Source organism: Calypte anna, chromosome 3 (assembly GCF_003957555.1).
Source record: "Calypte anna isolate BGI_N300 chromosome 3, bCalAnn1_v1.p, whole genome shotgun sequence".
Taxonomy (NCBI): Eukaryota; Metazoa; Chordata; class Aves; order Apodiformes; family Trochilidae; genus Calypte; species Calypte anna.
Window position 1 is genome coordinate 12,542,067 of NC_044246.1, and position 19,681 is coordinate 12,561,747.

A 19,681-nucleotide genomic window follows, 5' to 3' on the forward strand; every position below is an offset into this window, starting at 1 on the left:
GCAATGATTTTCTTTTCAGTTGTTGCTTAAAAATATTGCTGGTGTAAATATACAGATGCAGTATGTTAAGATGTTACTTTCTGGTCCTGAATTGGGCTTTTCAAAACTTGCCATTATGCTTTGTTATGCTTTTAAGTATCACAGCCTTGTATGTGAGCCTTGTATGTGAGCAGTAAAGCACACATACATAAAGCACCACAACAGTAAAGCAGTGCAACCAGAGTTGCTTTGACTTTTGTGTAGAACAAATACTGAGGTGAGTGTTTTGAAGACATGGGAATAGGACATGGAATGTATCCTAAGTGTCTCTTACTGCAGATACTGTATCTAGATGTTTCAAAATAAAGAGCATCCAGGAGTAACATTAAGGAAAACAAATGCAGCAGTATTTTTTCAATAATAGTTTGTAGGGCAGTATAAATTTTGAATAGCACTAAGCATTGGAAATATTTACAGATGGAGGTGTATAATGAAGACACTTCAGCAACTGTTTCCCACTGTGAAATTTTGCAGTAGCTTTTCTGCTAATGCGCTTGAGGTTTTGTGTTTGATTCCATACCACTTTGCTCTACTCTTTTGTGGCTTCTAAGTGAAAGAAAACTGAATTCCTATTTTTACTGTTTTGAAGTTGCTGATTGTAACAGATAGTTCTCTTTTCAATATGGCTTCCATGACTTATTTAGCCACGAGTTAATGTTTCAGTGTAGCCTGTAGTGTCTTATGCTGGAATACTGTTAGATAAGAGAGAAGCTTCCTACAGAGCAGGAGGAGATGAATAGGAAATAATATGAGGAAATCCTCAGCCTTAGCCCTATTGATGGAAATCGCAGTTAAATATGCTTCAATTTTGAACTAAGTATTTGTTTTGGTGAAGCCTGAAACTTGATAGCTCTATTGCAGTTAGTCATGTCTTTTTGAAATATGCTGAAGAAAATCCTGCTAGTAAAAGTCTTGTATCTGAAGAATCTTGCAATAATTTTTCCCCTTAAAGTAAGGCTGAACATTGCATTGAACACAAAAAATGCTCAGTTTCAAAATAGTGGTGTGTATAATTGTTAACATATTTTAATGGCAAAACTCAACTCAGTGTTAATATTACAATTCTATAATACTTTAATTAGTACTTCTAAAAAATATGTATATGTAAGTACTTCTATTATTTCCCCTCCCCCCCTTTTTTTTTCTTGAATGCGGCAAGATCTGAATAGCCCTTTACTGTTTGGAAGATTAAATGGTCTTTCTTCTGACTCCACAATAGACATTCTTTATCAGCTTGGAACAACTCAAGACCCTGGAACAAAAGATAGGTAATGTTGTTTGGATCATTTTGTGGAAATACAGGCAAATGTAATATGCTAAATAACAGCTTTGTGCTACTGCACAATACCAGACTTATAAAAATCTGACTGAAAGTGCACAAATCAAAAGAAGCTTTCCAGCTTTCCCTCCTACCTCTTTGCATCCTTTGTAGAGAATGCTGCCCATCTTTTGATGCTCTTGTGAATGTGATGAAACTGTGTTCAAGTGACTTTTCTCTCAAGTATTCAGAACTCAGATACCTGCTATTTTTTCTTCTTTGTATAAAGAACTCTTACATTTAGCTGTCCAAGGTGATAGGTTTTTTATTTTTCCCGTATTAGTGATCTAACTGTTGAAGAAACAGTTTGAGCTCAGTCTTAAACTGTGCTTCAAAGAAATGTGTAAATCTAGATAATACTAGAAAACAGCAAACTTTGTGTTTCTTTGACCCTTTCTAATGTACTACATCTTCTTGCCTTCCAGAATTCAAGCATTGCTGAAATGGGTCAGTGATTCTGCAAGAGTTGCAGCTATGAAAAAAGGTGGCCGTGTGAGCTATATATGTCCAAATAGCTCAACAAGAGAGTATGGTCTTTTGATGCCATCTCCTTCCCATTTGCATTGTGTAGCAGCAATTTTGTGGCATAGTTATGAACTGCTTGTTGAATATGATTTACCAGCCCTGCTGAACAGAGAGCTTTTTGAGTAAGTAAAGCAAAATTTTGCACAACATACATTTTATAACCTGATTCTTTTCTTGAATTTATTAAAATTGAAATTATACAACATGCACTAATTCTGAATTAGTAGTGAAAGTTGTTATCCCTGAAGCTGAGTGTTAGCAGTAATTTTCACAGTACCTATAAATCATGATCTTAATTAATATCCTGTTACAGAAGGATTATTTTATTAATTTATGGTATCCAATATATATAAAACAGATAGTTAAGAGCTAGAAGTAGGGGAGATAATTTATTTGAAGTCACCACTTTCGTTCTGGCCTGTCTGATTTGAAATAAATGAAGCACAAAATCCTGACTGGATCTTGAACTGTGAATTTGCTGGATGTTGGTGGATTCTAAAGAAAAGCTAATCCTAAAAACTGAACGTACACTTCTATTGACTCCAGGTCAAAATATATGAGTTGTTATTCCCAAGTTGTGTTGCTCAACCCTCTCTTCTGCTTAAACAAAACAAACCAAAAAAGAAACCACATAGCTCTGTGTAAGTGTATTATAGAAATATAGATATTACATTCTTGTGTCTACTAAAACATTTTGCGTTTGTATCAATGAATATAATTCAATGAAAAGAACATTGATAGCTCATAATTTTTTGTTGTCCTTAGGAAAAATTCTTAAATCTCTGCTGTTTTACTTTTGCTTTTAGGCACAGTCAAACATTCAAACATGGTAATGCACAAATTACTGGTACAAGCATGGGAATCTCTTATATAGGTTCAACCTGATGGTCTTTAGCTAGATAATTACAAACTATACCTTTCATGAAGACACTTCAGTGATACTGTCATATAAATAACTTAATTCAAACTTAGCTTAATAATTTTGGGAATCAGGTTAATTATTTTAAATTGTAGTTCACTTAACCCTTTCAGCAATACCTTTAAAGAGAAATAACTTTTCAGGATGCATTTTAACAATTTGAACATTTGAAAAGGAATAACTCTAATAAAAGTAGACTTACTAAAATGAATGTCCTGTTAAGATATAAACTAACATAAAAGAGGGTTTCACAACTAAATTCCTGTCCTTGGAAGGAAGCAAACAGGACAAAATGAAGGAATACTAATAAAATTAATGTACAAAATTATTGTACATGTATGAGTATACATGTATTATGTTGCAATATAATCCTGTACCTCTGCCTCCTGCCAAATAAAGTACTTTGGATCAACCAGCATCTGAAGCAAATTATAAAATAAATCTTTAATAAATATAGAAGAACTGTTATCAGACTTATCTGGGTAAATGATTCTTCTAATAAAAATAACTTCCCATGTGTATTCTTCATGCTCTTTTGATATTTTAACTTATGAAATATTTTTATTGATTCTAGCTCTAACTTCTGATTTCTCATTCATGTGGTATTTTAATTTTCTCTTGGATGTATATGAGCATCATCCCCATTTTTATATTTCTGCTTTTTCCAGTGGATACTAATTTATTCCATAGTTATTTTTAATACCTATTTGGAAAAAAAATCTTATTTTTCGTAGGCCATGAACTTACCCAGAACATTTTGACAAAGGATTGGCTGAATGATGTTTTAACTGTACCTTTGTTATATGTGGACCTTGGAAAATTGTGACTAGCTTCCCAAAGTTATGGGTTGTTTAGTCCTTGAGAAGACTTTTTAATGTTTTATCTTGGAGAGGGCTCTTATTAGCTGTTCACTACACTGGTGATAAAGCTAACTTTTGGTTAGACCCTAGTTCTCTTCTAGACTAGTAGAATCTTTTAGACTAAGCATAGAATAACACTTCCATCCAGAAGAGAACACAGTCCATGTCTTCATATGTGAATGTGATACATGATGATACATCCAGACTTTTTCTAGGTGTGTGTTCACCTCTGTATGGAAAGGTTCAGATAATGTAACTTATGTATGGCATCAAGGTACTGTGAATGCAGTTCAGAAAATGGTTGTTTGTGTTTTTTTTTTTAAATAATTTACCAACTCCAAGACTGTATGAAGAAATTATGATTTTACTATTTTAAAAATACTTCTGAAATTTAAGCTGAATAATAGGAGCTAAAGGAGCTTTTACATGTGCCTTGGATTAGTATTCCAACAGATAGTGACTTCAAAGTTAGGTGAATTTTAGTGTCTCTGAGGAATAATTCTTTTGTCTTGTGTCTAAGTTCAGATGGAGTAAAGATAGTGAGGGTAACATCATTCAAACAGCAGTATTGTTGTTGCTTTCATTTTTTTCCCCAACATCTTCAGGTAGCTCTCTAAATCAAATATTAAATTTTTTTTAAACTTAGAATGCTTTCAGTTCTTACAAAGGATTTAGAGACCTTTATGTAAATGTGTGTGCAGTCCTAGTAGCTGAGCTCTGAGAGTTGAGCTTCTACAGTTGTTTGTCACAATTGTGGAAAGATGTTTTATGACCCAATGAAGATCAGGGGATATGAGTGGCAAACTATGTGTTGACATGGTTATTTGTCTCCTACAGGTCGCTGTTTAACTGGTCCATGTCTCTTCCCTGCAACGTGGTTTTGAAGAAAGCTGTTGATAGTTTGCTTTGCTCAATGTGCCACATCCACCCAAATTACTTTTCTTTACTCATGGGATGGATGGGTATCACTCCTCCTCCAATGCAGTGTCAGCACAGACTGTCCATGACTGATGACAGCAAAAAGCAGGACCTTAGTTCATCTTTGACAGATGACTCTAAAAACGCACAAGCCCCTCTTGCACTAACAGAGTCTCACCTGGCTACTCTTGCTGCCTCATCCCAGTCTCCTGAAGCTATCAAGCAATTATTGGACTCAGGTTTGCCTTCACTGCTTGTAAGAAGCCTTGCTAGTTTTTGCTTCAACCACACTTCTAGCTCTGACTGCTCTGCACAATCAGCAGACATCACCCAGGAGAGGCTCAGGAGGCATCATGTTCCACAGCACTTTAATAAAATGCCAATCACCGCAGACCTGGTCGCTCCCGTTCTCAGGTTTTTGACGGAAGTTGGCAACAGCCATATGATGAAGGATTGGTTGGGTGGCTCTGAAGTGAATCCATTGTGGACAGCACTTTTATTTCTGTTGTGCCATTCGGGTGCTACTTCTGGAGGACACAATGTGACAGCACAACAGACCAGTGCAAGATCTAGCTTGCTTTCTTCAACTGTAACAGCAGGGTTGACCACACAGCAGCGGACAGCAATTGAAAATGCAACTGTTGCTTTCTTCTTACAGTGCATCTCTTGCCATCCTAATAACCAGAGACTTATGGCACAGGTGAGGAGAGAAAAAAGAGAGGTTTTAATTACTTTATTAATAGCTACAGCCAATTTTCCATTTTTTTTTTAGCTTTCTTTAAAATGACTTTTTGTAAGGTGTCATTATCTGGAGGAGTTTTGTATTAAAACTGTTATCTTGCTGGGCTAAATTTGAAAAGTATTAAAGTATTGACATGGCCATCCAATCTTTTATATAGACCTATATTCCTATTTGTTTAGAGGACTAAATTTTATATCAAAATACTGTGTTTAACTTCATACATGTAAACTCTTCTGAAATAAAATTTGAAAATCAAGCTTCATACACATCTCTTATATTAGCAACTTAACATTTAGTGGTAAATTTGCTTGTACGTCCATATACCACGTACAATCTGTGACCAGGAAAATATAGGTTATTGCAGAATATGGTTTTGCATTTGGCATTCTAGTGCAAATTCAGTTATTTTACTCACAGTTGTGTTAATCTTGCAGACCTAGTTGAACAAAAGTGTAATTAAAAAAAGCTTTTCTACATTAAGAATGACAATGCTCTGGGGACAGGTAGACTGCTGTAAAGAATTCAGTGCAGTTCTCTGCTAATGGTTGGCAGTAATACTGCATCACACTGTGAGCAACTTTTGTGTTAGGAATTTAAAAGCTTTTTTTCTAAATACTTCTCATCTCTTTGAGTAATATGTGTTAATAATTACTGTCATGTTGTAGTCAGCATTTTGAACTCTCTAAAAAAAAAGCCTTAATTAGCTGCTGGTATTCACTGGTGCTCATTTTCTCTAATTTGAATATTAACTAGAAGGTAGATCGTAGTCACTGCCTATTATGGCTGTGTAGAGCTATGTTTTAGAGACCTAAATATAAAAATGTTTTAAATATGATGTCATTTTGCATTCCCAGGTTCTCTGTGAATTGTTTCAGTCTTCTCCTCAGCGTGGGAATCTCCCAACCTCAGGAAATATTTCTGGATTTATTAGGAGGCTTTTTTTGCAATTGATGCTAGAGGATGAGAAAGTTACTTTGTTTCTTCAATCCCCGTGTCCAGTAAGAATTTTTTATATCTGCATGGTGAATGTTGAGTAAATTTGACATTTTAAAAAAAATAAATCTGGATAAATTCAACTTTGAAATAACAGACAGCAGCCTTTTCTACTTATACATATTGCAGAATTTTGGAAAGGAGTATGTTGGTAAATTGTAACTCAGCATTTTAAAAGAAAATGTAAAGCACAATTTTAAGAAAAAGCCATCTTGCTGAAAATATACTAGTTTGAAGGAACTCACAGATTTATCTTATGGAAGATGTCTTAATAGTATCCTTACACATTGGCAACAAATATAGATACAAGCTGTAGTCCTTCCAGAAGTTCTTCATTATCAGTTTCAATAGGGAACACTTGTAGTTTTGATGCTTTAGAATTGGCAGAGACCCTTCAGAATTAGTCAAATGCTATGAATAAATTTTTGACTGACAAGTTCTTGAATTAATTTACAAAGCAGATGTTTGCTTTTATACTTCCACATGCTTCACCAGAACATGGAATTAAAATTAATGATTGAAATCCTTTGCTCTAGTTTAAGGGCTGACACTAAGGAAATATAGGAAAAACAAAATTATTAAAAGACCTGGTACTGCCTTGCAAGGAAAAATTATTTTCTGCTTTTGTTTCTGCTGTTCATACTACATCTGAGAAGAAAAATACTACATGATGTGTGATAGGGAAACCGGATCAGATAGTATAAAATGGAAGAGGAGGAATAATAAAATTGTAGCACAAATATTTAAGTGTTTTGTTTTCACCTGCTTAGATTAATTGTTAATGTGGCTGTTGGTATTGAAGGTTTCTAGTACTTTATTTTAGAAAGCAGAAAAATATTTTCAAAGAAGCTGTCATATAATTCAGTTTTTTCTATTAAAAACACCAGGAGGCAGTCTGTTCTTACTGAGCTGATTCTTCCTCTTAATACCCAGAGAGTAACTTAAACCTTAATGTGTACTACTACTATATCCAACAACATAACCATTCAAAGATCTGATCCTTATTTTTTTCCTCCTTAGTTCTTGCTAAAACACTCTTTGAGAAGCTAAATTCTGATTGTCATAAAGTATTGAATTTTTTAATAATATTGCACAACAATACACTAGTCCTTTATTTGAATATTAGTAAGCAGTTCTACTGATGAGAAGGAGGAAGGAGATAAGTGTCACTCTCATTGCAGAAAAATCTGTAAAGTTACTGGAAGCAAAGAATGATACAAAATGTGAACAGCCAGTAACACGAGAAATGTTCTAACTAGTACTGTCTTAGTTATCCATCATACTGTCAAAAAATATGTATTAATTCTGGAAGTAAGTAGATATTAATTCTAGAATTAACTTTATCCTCAAATCAGAGCAACAGAGAAATGACATCTTTCTCTACTCCAAGTATATTGTGATTTTCCTAATTAAGATTTATTTCATAAATAATTGCATGTGTCAGGCACTCAGTTTTTCTCTCATATACAGCTATGCAAAGCAACTGGGGTTTTTAAAGCAAATAAGATTTCATACTGTTTCTTATCCTAAAATAGTCAAGGCTTGCAAATCAAATTCTCGTGAGTTAAAAAATAGAATTTGTCCTAATTGTTGCATCTTTACTATATGCCTCCAAAGTTGAAGAATATATCCATTTTCATTTTGGCACACAAAAGATTTAGCTATATTTTGGTCAGGTGAGTTTATAAGAATCTAGTGCTAACTTATTTCTGGTTCTTGAAGTCGTGTTGACTACTAATGTTTGGTTTTTTTCCTTTCAGCTGTACAAAGGTAGAATTAATGCTACCAGTCATGTAATTCAACACCCAATGTATGGAGCTGGACACAAATTTCGCACTCTTCACTTGCCTGTCTCAACAACTTTAGCAGAGGTTCTTGATCGTGTGTCAGGCAAGTTTGCAACAGTTCACATTGTTGTTTTTTTTTAAGAATGGTTTCAAAAAATAAAACCCCCAAACCATAAAACTGGCATAAACTGTGCATGTCTGACATAAACATTGGCAGTGTTCCTATGTCATTTCCAAATGCGAAACAATGGTTAAGTTGTAAGCTTTTGCATATGCCTTAGATCTTGAACCTAAAATGCTCTTTTACTGGTTAGATATTCTTTTTTCCTTCTATAAAAATGAGGTTTTGTTTTACTCTTTTGTTTGGTCAGTTGATTGTTCTGGGTTTTTTTTCGTTCCTTTTTCATTATTTAAAGTGTTCTCAAATATCTTTGGGATATTTGCAAGACCATAGACATGATGCTGTACGTATCAGTCTTTAAAATGCTCTGTTTTCATCCAGTCTCTTCAATATTCCCAAATTATTGCATTTAAATATCCTGGAACTTTGAAGTTTATCTCTAACAGATATTGAAAGGAAATTTTAATTGCTATGAAAAAGACATCAATTACTCCAATCTCTGTGGATATACATTTGCCTAATGTACAAACATTTGAATTTGCTTACTAAATGGAGAATGAAAACCATAGTTAACATTTAGAGATTAATTTTTAAATTATACACAATAAGAAGATAATGTTCTGGCATGAATTTATTTTTTTTTCTTTTAAGTTCAGTACTTTCAGCTGTGCTACTTGAATATATATGGAAAGAAAGATTCCCCTCTGTAGAGGACTCAACTGACCAAGTTTTGACACTTGCATGCTAGATGCTGTAATCTAAAAAAGTGAATCCCACCTTGAACTTCGGTGCTTATTTAATACTTTAGAAAATAGAACTCTGTGTTAAAAATAAAGTTAGTGATCTTTTTTTAAAATATAGTTGAAGACACTAAATCATACTTAAGGTGTTGTGTCTGTGTCAGAGCCCTCTAGGTAAAACCAGGCAAGTTGATTCCCCTCCAGTAAGAAATAGAGCAAAAAATGTTAAGTCATGTTACATCAAAAAGTGGTTTTAAGAGTGTCTAATTAAAACAAAACAAAAAACCCCAAAACCCAGCATTTTTTCTTTACTCTTAAGACATAGTTCTCTGGTTCTCAGTAATAGCAAAGAAAAGCCAAAGATCATCACAGTAATTATGATTTTTGTCATATTGCAGACATGCACTGAAGTGCGTGCACTTCCTTGCACATTCTTCTGGCTATGTATTTTCTTATCTGTAGATATATAAATATGTGTAAGTTTTTGGAATTCAGTGTAGATCAGCTTTTAATTTCTGAAATGGATGGAGTTCAGAGGAAATGTTGCTTTTTTATGTCTACTGAAAACCTCTACATTGATAGTGTTAACAGATTCACTACAGCAATAAATACGTTACCTAACAAGGATTTAGAAGTCCTATAAAAATATTGAGCAGAATACTAGATGGATCAAGATGTGCCTTGGCATTCAAAAAAATAGTCAGTTCTAGAAAAATGCTGAAGCCTCTTGGCTAGGAAATACTTTAATATTTCTGATAAAATTCTGTATTCACATACTGTCCAGACACAGTCACGTGTGCAAGGATGTTTGGATCCTTGTGCAGTTCATGGTAAGAGTTGTTAAAATGGGTGGGTTAGTCACTCCAAATGAGGTGGGGATCAGTTGTTGAGCAGTGACATAAACTGTACTGAAGAGCTGCCTTAGTGGTGTACTGCCCTCAGCTTGATAGGCAGTGCTAATGGGGAGGGGAATGTGATGATGTGATATCCTGTAATGTCTGTAATTGAAATTGATCAAATGCTGACTTTGTAGGGCACTGTAGCATTGGGGTTTGCTACGGAACTCATATTCTGTAGCTTAACTCTTATTTTAAATTTGAAATTAATTCTGGAAAAGTTCAGGTTCTCTTATGTTTCTGTCCTGCATCTAATGTGATTTATCTGTGATACTTGTATATCATTCCATGAAGTCTATGGTTAGAACATAGTAAAGAAGACTTGAATATATGAGGAATAAACACTGTGTTTGGGATGAGAAGGGGAGAGAAGGGATGAACTGGAGATGGGAAGGAAAAGACTGCCACCACTGCAACAATAGGAAGTAATGAAGAACCTGTGTCAGAGTCTATCAGAGTCTCTTAATTTCATTTTTTTCTTAAATACACTGTTCGTATCTCAAATTGATCATGTCATTCTTTCTGCAAAAATAAATCACAGAAAGCATGTTCTCTACATACTTTTTCTCCCAGCCTTTAATAAAAAAGGGGGAGGGGGAGGTCTGAAAAAATGGCTTAATCTGCTACTCACATTCTTTCACTACAGAAAGAAAACATGCTGTATTATTGCAGGTAGGATTGTCTGGGATGAGTACCAGTGCTTTTGTATTTCATTCATCTTAGTTTTAAGTTACTGTTTGTGGGCTGTTCAGAAGAACTGAACAGCAAATCTGGGTATTACCTAAGTAGAAAAATACCATTGCTTAAGCTTCCTTACTAATTTTATTACTGGGCTTTTAATTCTCCACCATTCAGTGGGCATTGAGTCTATGGAACCAAAGTAGAGCAGCTCTGAAGTTTATTAGCAATAGTAATAATAATGAGAATTTTTTAAAAAGCCAACTCCCACTCCTGTAGATAGATAAATAAATAAATAGATATAGTGTATGTGTAAGTGTTTGGTCCTGAGTAGCGGTGCTTTCACACTGTTCTGCACTGCTGTCTGGTACAGTCATAATCAAATGTCTTCAGACACAAATCATAATATTTCCAGGCAGTCAAATATGGTTTTCAGCAGCTCACCCACTGGTGACATGGTGTTAAAGGTGGCTGGTACTTCCAGGTCTTCTGTGGCTATAAGTTAAGGCATCTGTGAGAAAGCAAGTTATTACTCAGAAGTAATTAGAAATTTTTTAAAATATTTTTGTGCCAGTGTTGTACCTTACAAGGTATGAAATGACCCACTGTCAATAATTTAATAGTTATCTGATATTTGTTTTCTGCACTAATGATTGAACCTAAACAGTTGAACTGCAATAGTCTAATCATCACTTAAGCAAGCAGCACAAGTTTTTGGTGTGCAGTGCTTTTAGGCATCTTCTGGTTTCAAAGGAACAGTCATACTTGACAGTGCTGAAATTAAATCAGTATAACAGTGGATAGCCAGACCTAGGTACAACAGTCTGTAGGTTTCCTTAAAAAAAGCTTTACAAATTTTTGTTGTTGTTCTCTTTCTGGGTTTTTTTTGTTTTGTTGTGTTTTTTCAAGTTTGAATGGTTTTGTTTTGTTTTTTTAGTTGATGGCAGTGGTGTTTTAACATGAATGCACTTAGGTCATCAGGTGACAGTTTTGAACTGTTACAATCAGAGGATTTTCAGGGGAAGAAGGGAACAGAATTATCATATACTCTTTAAGTCATAGATTTGTAAGACTGTTGCTGCCTGGTATGGACGTCTAAGCCACTAAAATACTTCACAATAGCCATGCAAATAATCTAGGAAATGTAATAAAATCAACTTGGTATCTTGAAATTTCCTTTCTCTCCTTCTTTTTCCCCTGTATAGATACACCCAGTATTACAGCTAAACTAATTAATGAACAGAAGGAAGATAAAGAAAAAAAGAACTATGAAGAGAAAGAAAAAGTTAAAGCAGAAAACGGTTTTCAGGACAATTATAGTGTTGTTGTTGCTTCTGGTATGTCTTTTTCTTCCAACTTCTTAAAAAAAAAGGATCTTTCTCATGTTACACCATGTATGGAGGAGGAAATAGCTACAAATGATTCTTTTTATTACTAATGCTTAAAAAAAATGTAGTGCCCACTTAATCTACTCAGTAATCTACCCAGCTGTTCAGCAGCAAAGGTTGGTTCCTGGTAGCAGAATTATATGCTGATATATCTATATTTAGATATATATTATTTGCATATGACACACATGCAAATACAAATTTGAATATGTGTGTCAGTGATAAGTTATGGATGGTGTTGCTACTGCACTTCTGTAGAGACACAGCTGGAATTTGGGTAACATAGCAATATATTAGTATTTCTGATATGTTACTGTGGTGTGGGTATTAGTACCTCTAATTTTTTGCAGTGCCTGGTGCATCAGTTTGATCACCTCTACTCCCTCCTTCAGCATGCTTTGGAAGTAGAAGGATAGCATGTACTTCGTATAAGAACTGGTGGTATGCTGCTAAAAATTGTAAGATGGAAATGTCTGCATAAAACCATATTACTGCACTTGGAATCCATAAATACAGGATTTTCTTCCAAAGAAATCACATTCTAGAAATGAATGTAGATCCTCTGAAATCATTCATGTAAAATTACAAAAAATTACCATGAGGTAGTTGATAGAACAGAGTAATTTTGCAGGGATACAAAAAGATGTCAATTCGGATTATGGCTGTAGAGATCATTAGTCTTTCAGTTTGAAGTTCTGGTCTGTGTGAGAGAGAAATTAATGAACTTCAAACTTGTTTTTTCCTATCTAGCTTTCTGTCTTCATTGAGGTACCTCAATTTCATTTACACTTCATGAAGCATGAAGAAGACATGCTGATTTCCTTTGACTTCTGGCACCAATATTTCTTAAGCTTTTTATTTCAGGTTTTTAGATGTAGATATGATGTTAAAGTCAAGAGTTGAATAGGACAGTAGTTTCATAGATCTGGGTATATATTTAAAAGCTTGAAGACAGGACATATCATAGTCACCTGTGTCTCATCCCAGATCCATCTCTGATCATATTGCCTCATATAGCCTATTCCCTATTTAGAAAGAAGTAGACTTAAGTTTTACCTTTTTTTGTTTGTTTGTTTGTTTATTTTCCAGCAAAGTAAAACAGTGAAAGTGTAAACTTAAATAATTTACATTTGGCTCTACGGCCTGTTTGTGAAATCTTTTGTTGTCCTTTTTTTAGTGTCCTCAGAGCCTCATTCAGCCAGTATTTAACTTGTTCCGTGTTGGTAAAATAATTTAAGAGTAGAGAATATGTGAATATGTTGCACGTTATAGCTGCTCCTCCTCATCGGCAGAAACCAGAGTGTATCGTAGCATTTAGGTGTGGGTTTTGTTAGTTCTGCAGCTCCTGTTGGCTAAGAATAAGGAAGTAGCTGTATGTATCTTAGTATCTTGACCTGCTGGCTTTTTTACTTGTTCTGTCACCTGTGTAGAAAGGTACATGATAGTAGTATAATTTTGATGTACCTTAAGCCAATTTAAGCTGTCCAAAACTATGGCAGTCTTGCTATATAAGCTCTCTAAGCTTTTATGTTCTTATTCTGACTTTTAATTTTTATGTAGTTCTTACTTTTAAATGTTTTGACCTACACAACTTTAAAAGCATGTTTAAAGACACCTCTCATCACATGTGCTGCTGTCAGTACTGAGGTGAAGCCATCTTTGAAGATGTATCTATAATTGTGCTGAAATATGTGTCAATTTAGAAATTTTGCCTTATTTACTTTCTATTGAAAAAACAACCTTAAGCTTTATTGTCGGGCCCATTGCTAGACATCCTCTTTAAATCTAAGATATCAGAAAGATATCTAAGAAATCAGAATAGCTTTTGCTTTTTTTATGGATTGTATGATCTAGCACTGCTGTGATTTAGTTTATGTTAGGGGCTCAGGAGAGTGTGCAGCCTTGTAACTGTGAAGATGGTAGGATTATGTCCAAATATATTTTATACTTGAATGATATTCTGTTATTTAGATACCCAGTACTGAAAAAATTTACTATTTTACTAACACTGATGTTATTGAGTACATTATATCTTGGTAACTGAAGTTATTAAATACTAGAATTACTTTGAATTTTTTATTTCTATACTAGGGTTGAAATCTCAGTCAAAAAGAGCAGTTTCATCCACCCCTCCACGTCCACCATCAAGGCGAGGAAGAGTGATGGCAGATAAAGTCGGTGCCTCTTCCTCAGGAGGAGAATCTTCCAGCAAGACCATTAGTGTTCCAGTTTTTCATCTATACCATAAACTTTTACCAGGTAACTTTAATTATTTGGCTTAAACTTCAGAATTACAGTGTTGGTTTCTTTTTCAGTGGCTGGTATGTCATCAGACAGCAGATGTAATGCTTATGGACATCTTTATCTTTCTGCTTAGCATACTGAAGTGTATAGCCCTTCTGGGTTGGTGACAGCTTTAAACTGGAAATGGAGCATTTTAACATCATAGTATCTTGACAAAAGTAATAATTATGCTGATCTTCCATGACGTCAAGTTCCTTGGTCCTGAACAAAATCTAAAAAAAGTATTTCCACTTTCACCCAGAAATAAAAGGGGGATGGGTTTGTAATGTGACTGATTTTCTTTAACCTGCAAGGCAGAACCGAACTGGTATTTGTGCCCTGTTATTTCATGTTCTGAGTGAGCAACCAACCTGCTGTACTCTCTGGAATGTTGATTTCCCAGCTTGGGAGTAATCTTAATTCCATAATAGCTGTGTTTTCAAAACGAGCGTAACTTAAGCAGTTAGTCATGTTTTACAAATAGGGGATATGTACTCATATTTTATCACCTTTCTGGACAAAGCCGTTGGCAATTTTGTAATTGGGGTCTAGGGAGAGATCTATCTCCTACAGAGAGAGAGAGAGAGATAATGGTGTTACTATAATTCTTAATTTATTTCAGTGATAAAAGACAGGAACATGGGTGAGACACTTCAATATTATGCAGAAGAGCTTCTTGCATTTTTGTAGTATAAAACAGCCATGGAGAGCAGAATTGGTGATGAAGAAAATAGTAGAAAACTCATTTGATTGCACAGGGGCAAGACATTTTCAATTTTCATCTCTTAAGACACTAACCTCCACTGAAGAAATAGGTTGCTACTGAAGTCCTTTCTTGTGTTACTTGTTTAAATACAGTCATGATGAATTGAGCATGCTAAGTGTATTATATGATCCAACTCTAGACATTTGACTTAACAGGCACGTCTACCAGGTATCAGAAAAAAATGTTCTTCCTTGAGAGTAACTTGTCATTTCAGGGAAGTACCTGTTCTTCATAGGCAACAGAGGGGTCAAAATCTTGTTTTGAGTAACCAGTTTGGACTTCATTGTATGTGCATTTCAAGTCTGTGTTCCTGCTGAGGAAAGCAGTCTTGGAGGTGCCATTCATTTTTTTCTTTCTGAGTTGTGTCCAGATGTAAGATGACTAATGGGGCTGAAAAAGAATTGCATATTTCTCCATTTTTCTTTTTCTTTTTCACTTCTGACATTTTAGCCTCTGGTCACACACATTTTGCCACCACAGCTGAAGAGTGATGCAGGGGTCGGTTTAATAGTAGGGGACAGGCTGTACGTGCTTAAAATGCATATCAAATGACAGCCTTAGCCATTTGTTAAATATGCCAGGTGCTTGGACTCTCAGTGCAGAGCTGCCTTAGGGAATGTTGGCACAGTTCTTTGATTGGTTCCAAACTTATGGAACCCCTTTTCCCAAGGGAACAAATGGTAAAATTAAGGCCTTGGTTCGGAGCCAGATAATGTTTAGTCTACTTGGCATCTTTGGTACAAGTAATGAACAGCACCTGAACATTTATGTCAAAGTAAACTGATCATAATTTTCTTTTCTGACTCTATGCCATTGTTGTTTAGGCCAACCCCTGCCAGCTGAGATGACTCTTGCCCAGCTTCTGACTCTGCTCTATGACCGTAAACTCCCTCAAGGATACCGATCGATAGATTTGACTGTGAAGCTTGGTTCCAAAGTAATCTCAGATCCAAGCTTATCAAAAACAGATTCATTTAAACGTCTTCACACAGAAAAAGGTGAGTGTTGTTACTTTTTTCGTATCTTTGTTTTAAAAATGTTTTTATTTTGAACAAAAATGGATTCAGTTTTCGTTAGAAACAGCAGTTTGCTCTGTTTCTTGGGTGATGGTCCTCATCCATTTTTTACAAGAGAGGTCCTGAACTTTGTCATGAAGAACAAATTGTTAGATTGTATCTATAAGATGTACCAATATCTGGTTGGTTCTGGTTTCACTTTTCTTTCTTCATAGGAGTGCTTTAGAGGAAATGATTATGATGGTATAGCTATGAGGTATTTTATTTGTTGACATGTACACCAGTTCTCAGTCGTAATTGTGCTGATAACCATGGCACATAAAGTAATGCAGTAGCTGTTTGAGACCATATGAGTTAAAGAAGTCTGTGAAATTGTATATACAGCCTCTATGCAAAAAATTTTTTTGTTTTTTTGTATTTTGGATGATATATTAAGGCTTTTAGTCATAAACTGGGAGTATAGAAAGCTAAAAATGCACATTGATCTTTTTTATGAAGAAGAATAGAATTAAATTTCACAGCTTTGGCAGACGAGCATTTTGCTACATCACGGACAGGAGATGTGAAAATGATAGGTGTGGTGAGTGATAGGTAATACATTATAGATGGTGAGTTAAATGTGGGAAAGGGAAAAGAGAAATTGTTACTTAGCATTTTTTAGGAAAAAGTGTGATTTAGGTAAAGTCATCTATCGTTCCTTTCTTCAGCTCTAAACAGTAAGGGTTGGAGAATAACAGTCACCTCCTAGATGAAAAACAATGTTATAAAAATGTTATACTTACAAAGTTAAAAAATCTTGAAAGCATAGAATTTCGTGTTCCATTAGAATTTTATATAAATACAAGTAATCCCAAGTTATGACATGTATCTAATATTGCTGATGAAAGGTACCACAAATACATTTCTTTTCATACTTCTGTACTCATTCACTTCATGTTTTCGAATCAGGTTTTGCTTAAGAAGAAAATGATGCTTTTGAAGTCTACTTTTAAGTGAAGAAGAAATAAACACAATATTTACGATAAAGTGTTAATGTCTCTTACCTCTGTGTTTTTTCAGAGCATGCAGATTTACTGGGACCTTGCCCTGAAGATGAAGCCATCAGTCCTGGGGATGAGTGCATGGATGCAGTTCTAGATGAATCACTTCTTGAAACCTGTCCCATTCAGTCTCCATTGCAAGTTTTTGCAGGAATGGGTGGATTGGCCCTTATTGCAGAGAGGCTCCCGATGCTTTATCCTGATGTAATTCAGCAAGTGAGTGAAAAAATCAGTGTGGAAAAACATGCTAAGAGTGGTTTGTTTGGTTTTTTAAGGACAGTATTTTACTCATATTTCTGAGTGGTTCAGTTTGACATCTCAGATGTGTAGGAAAGCTGCTTTAAAAGAGGTAACTCCACAGCTTAGTCCAGATACAGGTGCTGCTTCCCTATACATGGTATATGCTGTATGTATAGCCCATGTCCTTGTGGAATAAGTGCATGAATTCAGTGTTGCTGCTTGCCTAACTTCTATTAATTCCTAAAATATCTTTGTGGGTCCAGTTACATAAAGTTGCTGATGTACTGTAAAGAGGTACTTATCACTTAATTGCTCATATAAACATACTCTCAGAGATTTTTTTTAATGGTTAAGTGAAACTCAGTTCTCAAAGCAGATCATATGATTATATTTTAGATTTATTATTATAAATTATAAGTATCTGTATAATCTTAATTGTCTTGATGCTAATAAGTATTTCTAAAATAAACTTACAATATACATAATATAGATGTTATTTGCATATTTAAAGTTGCATATGTAATTTCTCTGGTGGAATTTATAGGTGTTTCAAGTGTTGTTAGTGGCATTAGTGTAGAGTTATTCCTTTTGCTTTTGACCATGAGAAATTTCATCCCTTCTTTTGTTTCTTTCTCAGTACTCCTGAGAAGTTATTTTCTTTTCATAATTTTTTAGCTTGCGCACTAAGTTTGAATTCAAATACTAAGAAATCTATGATCCATAAAAACAAATTAAGAACAATAATACCAAATAGAAGATTCAGAGTGAAGACTGATGAATTCTCCAGGCTCTTCATTCTTTAATTTTACTTTGTATTTCTCAAAGTCACTGACACTGCTGATTCTCTTAATGTTCTCAAATAAATGCAGCTAAACACAGCCTTGACTTTTAATTAGGCATTTGGTATTCTGAGTAAATTCTGCAAGGGCTTTTTAGCTTAATCTTTTCTAGTTTAGATCAGTTGAATGATAAATACTAAAATTTTAAGTATGATTGCATCAGTTCATCTGAGGGGCTTCCTGAAACGTCTCTGCTCCTTAATAATGAGAGGGACCCAGGTGTCATACCTTCATTGTAACTGAGTGTGTGACACTTTCCTGGGTAATTGTATAACTTTATCTCCTTAAATTCCGATTCCCACCATAGTGCCTACCTGCATGGTCTTCTGTGCAGTATTAGTTCAGAAGACAGAACAACAGACTGTAGTGTTAGAGCATAATGGTAATAAAGCCTGCAAGCCTGGAAGGAGCACATCAGTTGCTACAAGATTGCTAAGATACCCAAATTTCTTCTTAGTTTTTAAAGGTATTATGAGTAATTGCTCTCCTATTTGCAATATGTAATTAAAAATTAAACACTTCAACTCAGACTCAGTGTTTAGTTTTAAAAGTGAAAGGGCCATTTTTTAACAGAATGATATGTAAACTGTTCTTTGTATGGTTTATTTCACTGTAATATTTATCTTCTATGCCTCTAGATTTCAAGCAACACTTGGTACTGAGGATTTTAGGTTGGCAAAATACGGTTTCTTGCTTGTGTAGGCAGGGCTTTCAATAACTGTATTGAAAACCATGCCCTTTATAGCCATTTAACCTGATCCCCATATCACTAATTTGCAGTGTATTTAATGTGAGTTTTTAATGGTGTTCTTTATTAAGATTGTATGTCCTTTAGATCCTAACTTTAATACAACTTTTGCCTAGATAATTAACTGAATGACCACCAAATACTTTTTGTTTTTGTTGCTTAAGGTGAGCACGCCAGTGGTTACATCAACCACACAGGAAAAGCAGAAGGACAGTGATCAGTTTGAGTGGGTTACCATTGAGCAGTCAGGGGAGCTGGTATATGAAGCACCAGAAACAATTGCTGCAGAACCTCCACCAATCAAGTCAACAGTTCAAACCATGTCTCCCATCCCTGCTCATTCTTTGGCTGCCTTCGGTTTATTTCTACGTCTCCCGGGCTATGCTGAGGTGCTGCTAAAAGAACGGAAACATGCTCAGTGTCTGTTGAGATTGGTGTTGGGAGTTACAGATGATGGTGAAGGAAGTATGTGCTGCAATTATTATGTTTCTTTGTAGACCATGGCTAGATAATTGTAATTAAATTTATTTGCATTGTAATTAAATTTGTTTGCACTGTAATATTTTCAGGAAGAAGTTAAAAACACTTTGTGCAAAACTGCGTTGCTAGTATCTTTGATAGACTATAAAAACTAAAATCTTTCTGGCAAAGTTTTGTCCCAATCACCAGTATTCCAGTGTTCTCATCTACTTGTCAGAGTAATTGTGAAATAACTGCAAATAAAACTTACAGTCACAGTGTCAAGATGGCAGTGTATTCAGACAGAACAATCTGACTAGCTGGGTATGCTCAGCTAACTGAGTAAATATCATATAGTTCTAAGAC

General features: G+C 34.9%; 1 protein-coding gene across 2 annotated transcripts in view; it reads left to right on the forward strand.

Moving 5' to 3' along the window:
• BIRC6 (baculoviral IAP repeat containing 6) overlaps positions 1–19,681 on the forward strand; it is a 154,236-nt gene that overhangs the window by 84,706 nt on the left and 49,849 nt on the right. For both annotated transcript variants that reach the window (XM_030448725.1, XM_030448726.1), the window contains exons 53-62: positions 1,199–1,307; positions 1,783–2,004; positions 4,499–5,279; positions 6,176–6,319; positions 8,075–8,204; positions 11,742–11,873; positions 14,016–14,183; positions 15,798–15,971; positions 17,049–17,245; positions 19,021–19,321. In XM_030448725.1, the coding sequence (XP_030304585.1) occupies positions 1,199–1,307; positions 1,783–2,004; positions 4,499–5,279; positions 6,176–6,319; positions 8,075–8,204; positions 11,742–11,873; positions 14,016–14,183; positions 15,798–15,971; positions 17,049–17,245; positions 19,021–19,321 (2,358 nt within the window). The remainder of the gene's footprint in view (positions 1–1,198; positions 1,308–1,782; positions 2,005–4,498; positions 5,280–6,175; positions 6,320–8,074; positions 8,205–11,741; positions 11,874–14,015; positions 14,184–15,797; positions 15,972–17,048; positions 17,246–19,020; positions 19,322–19,681) is intronic.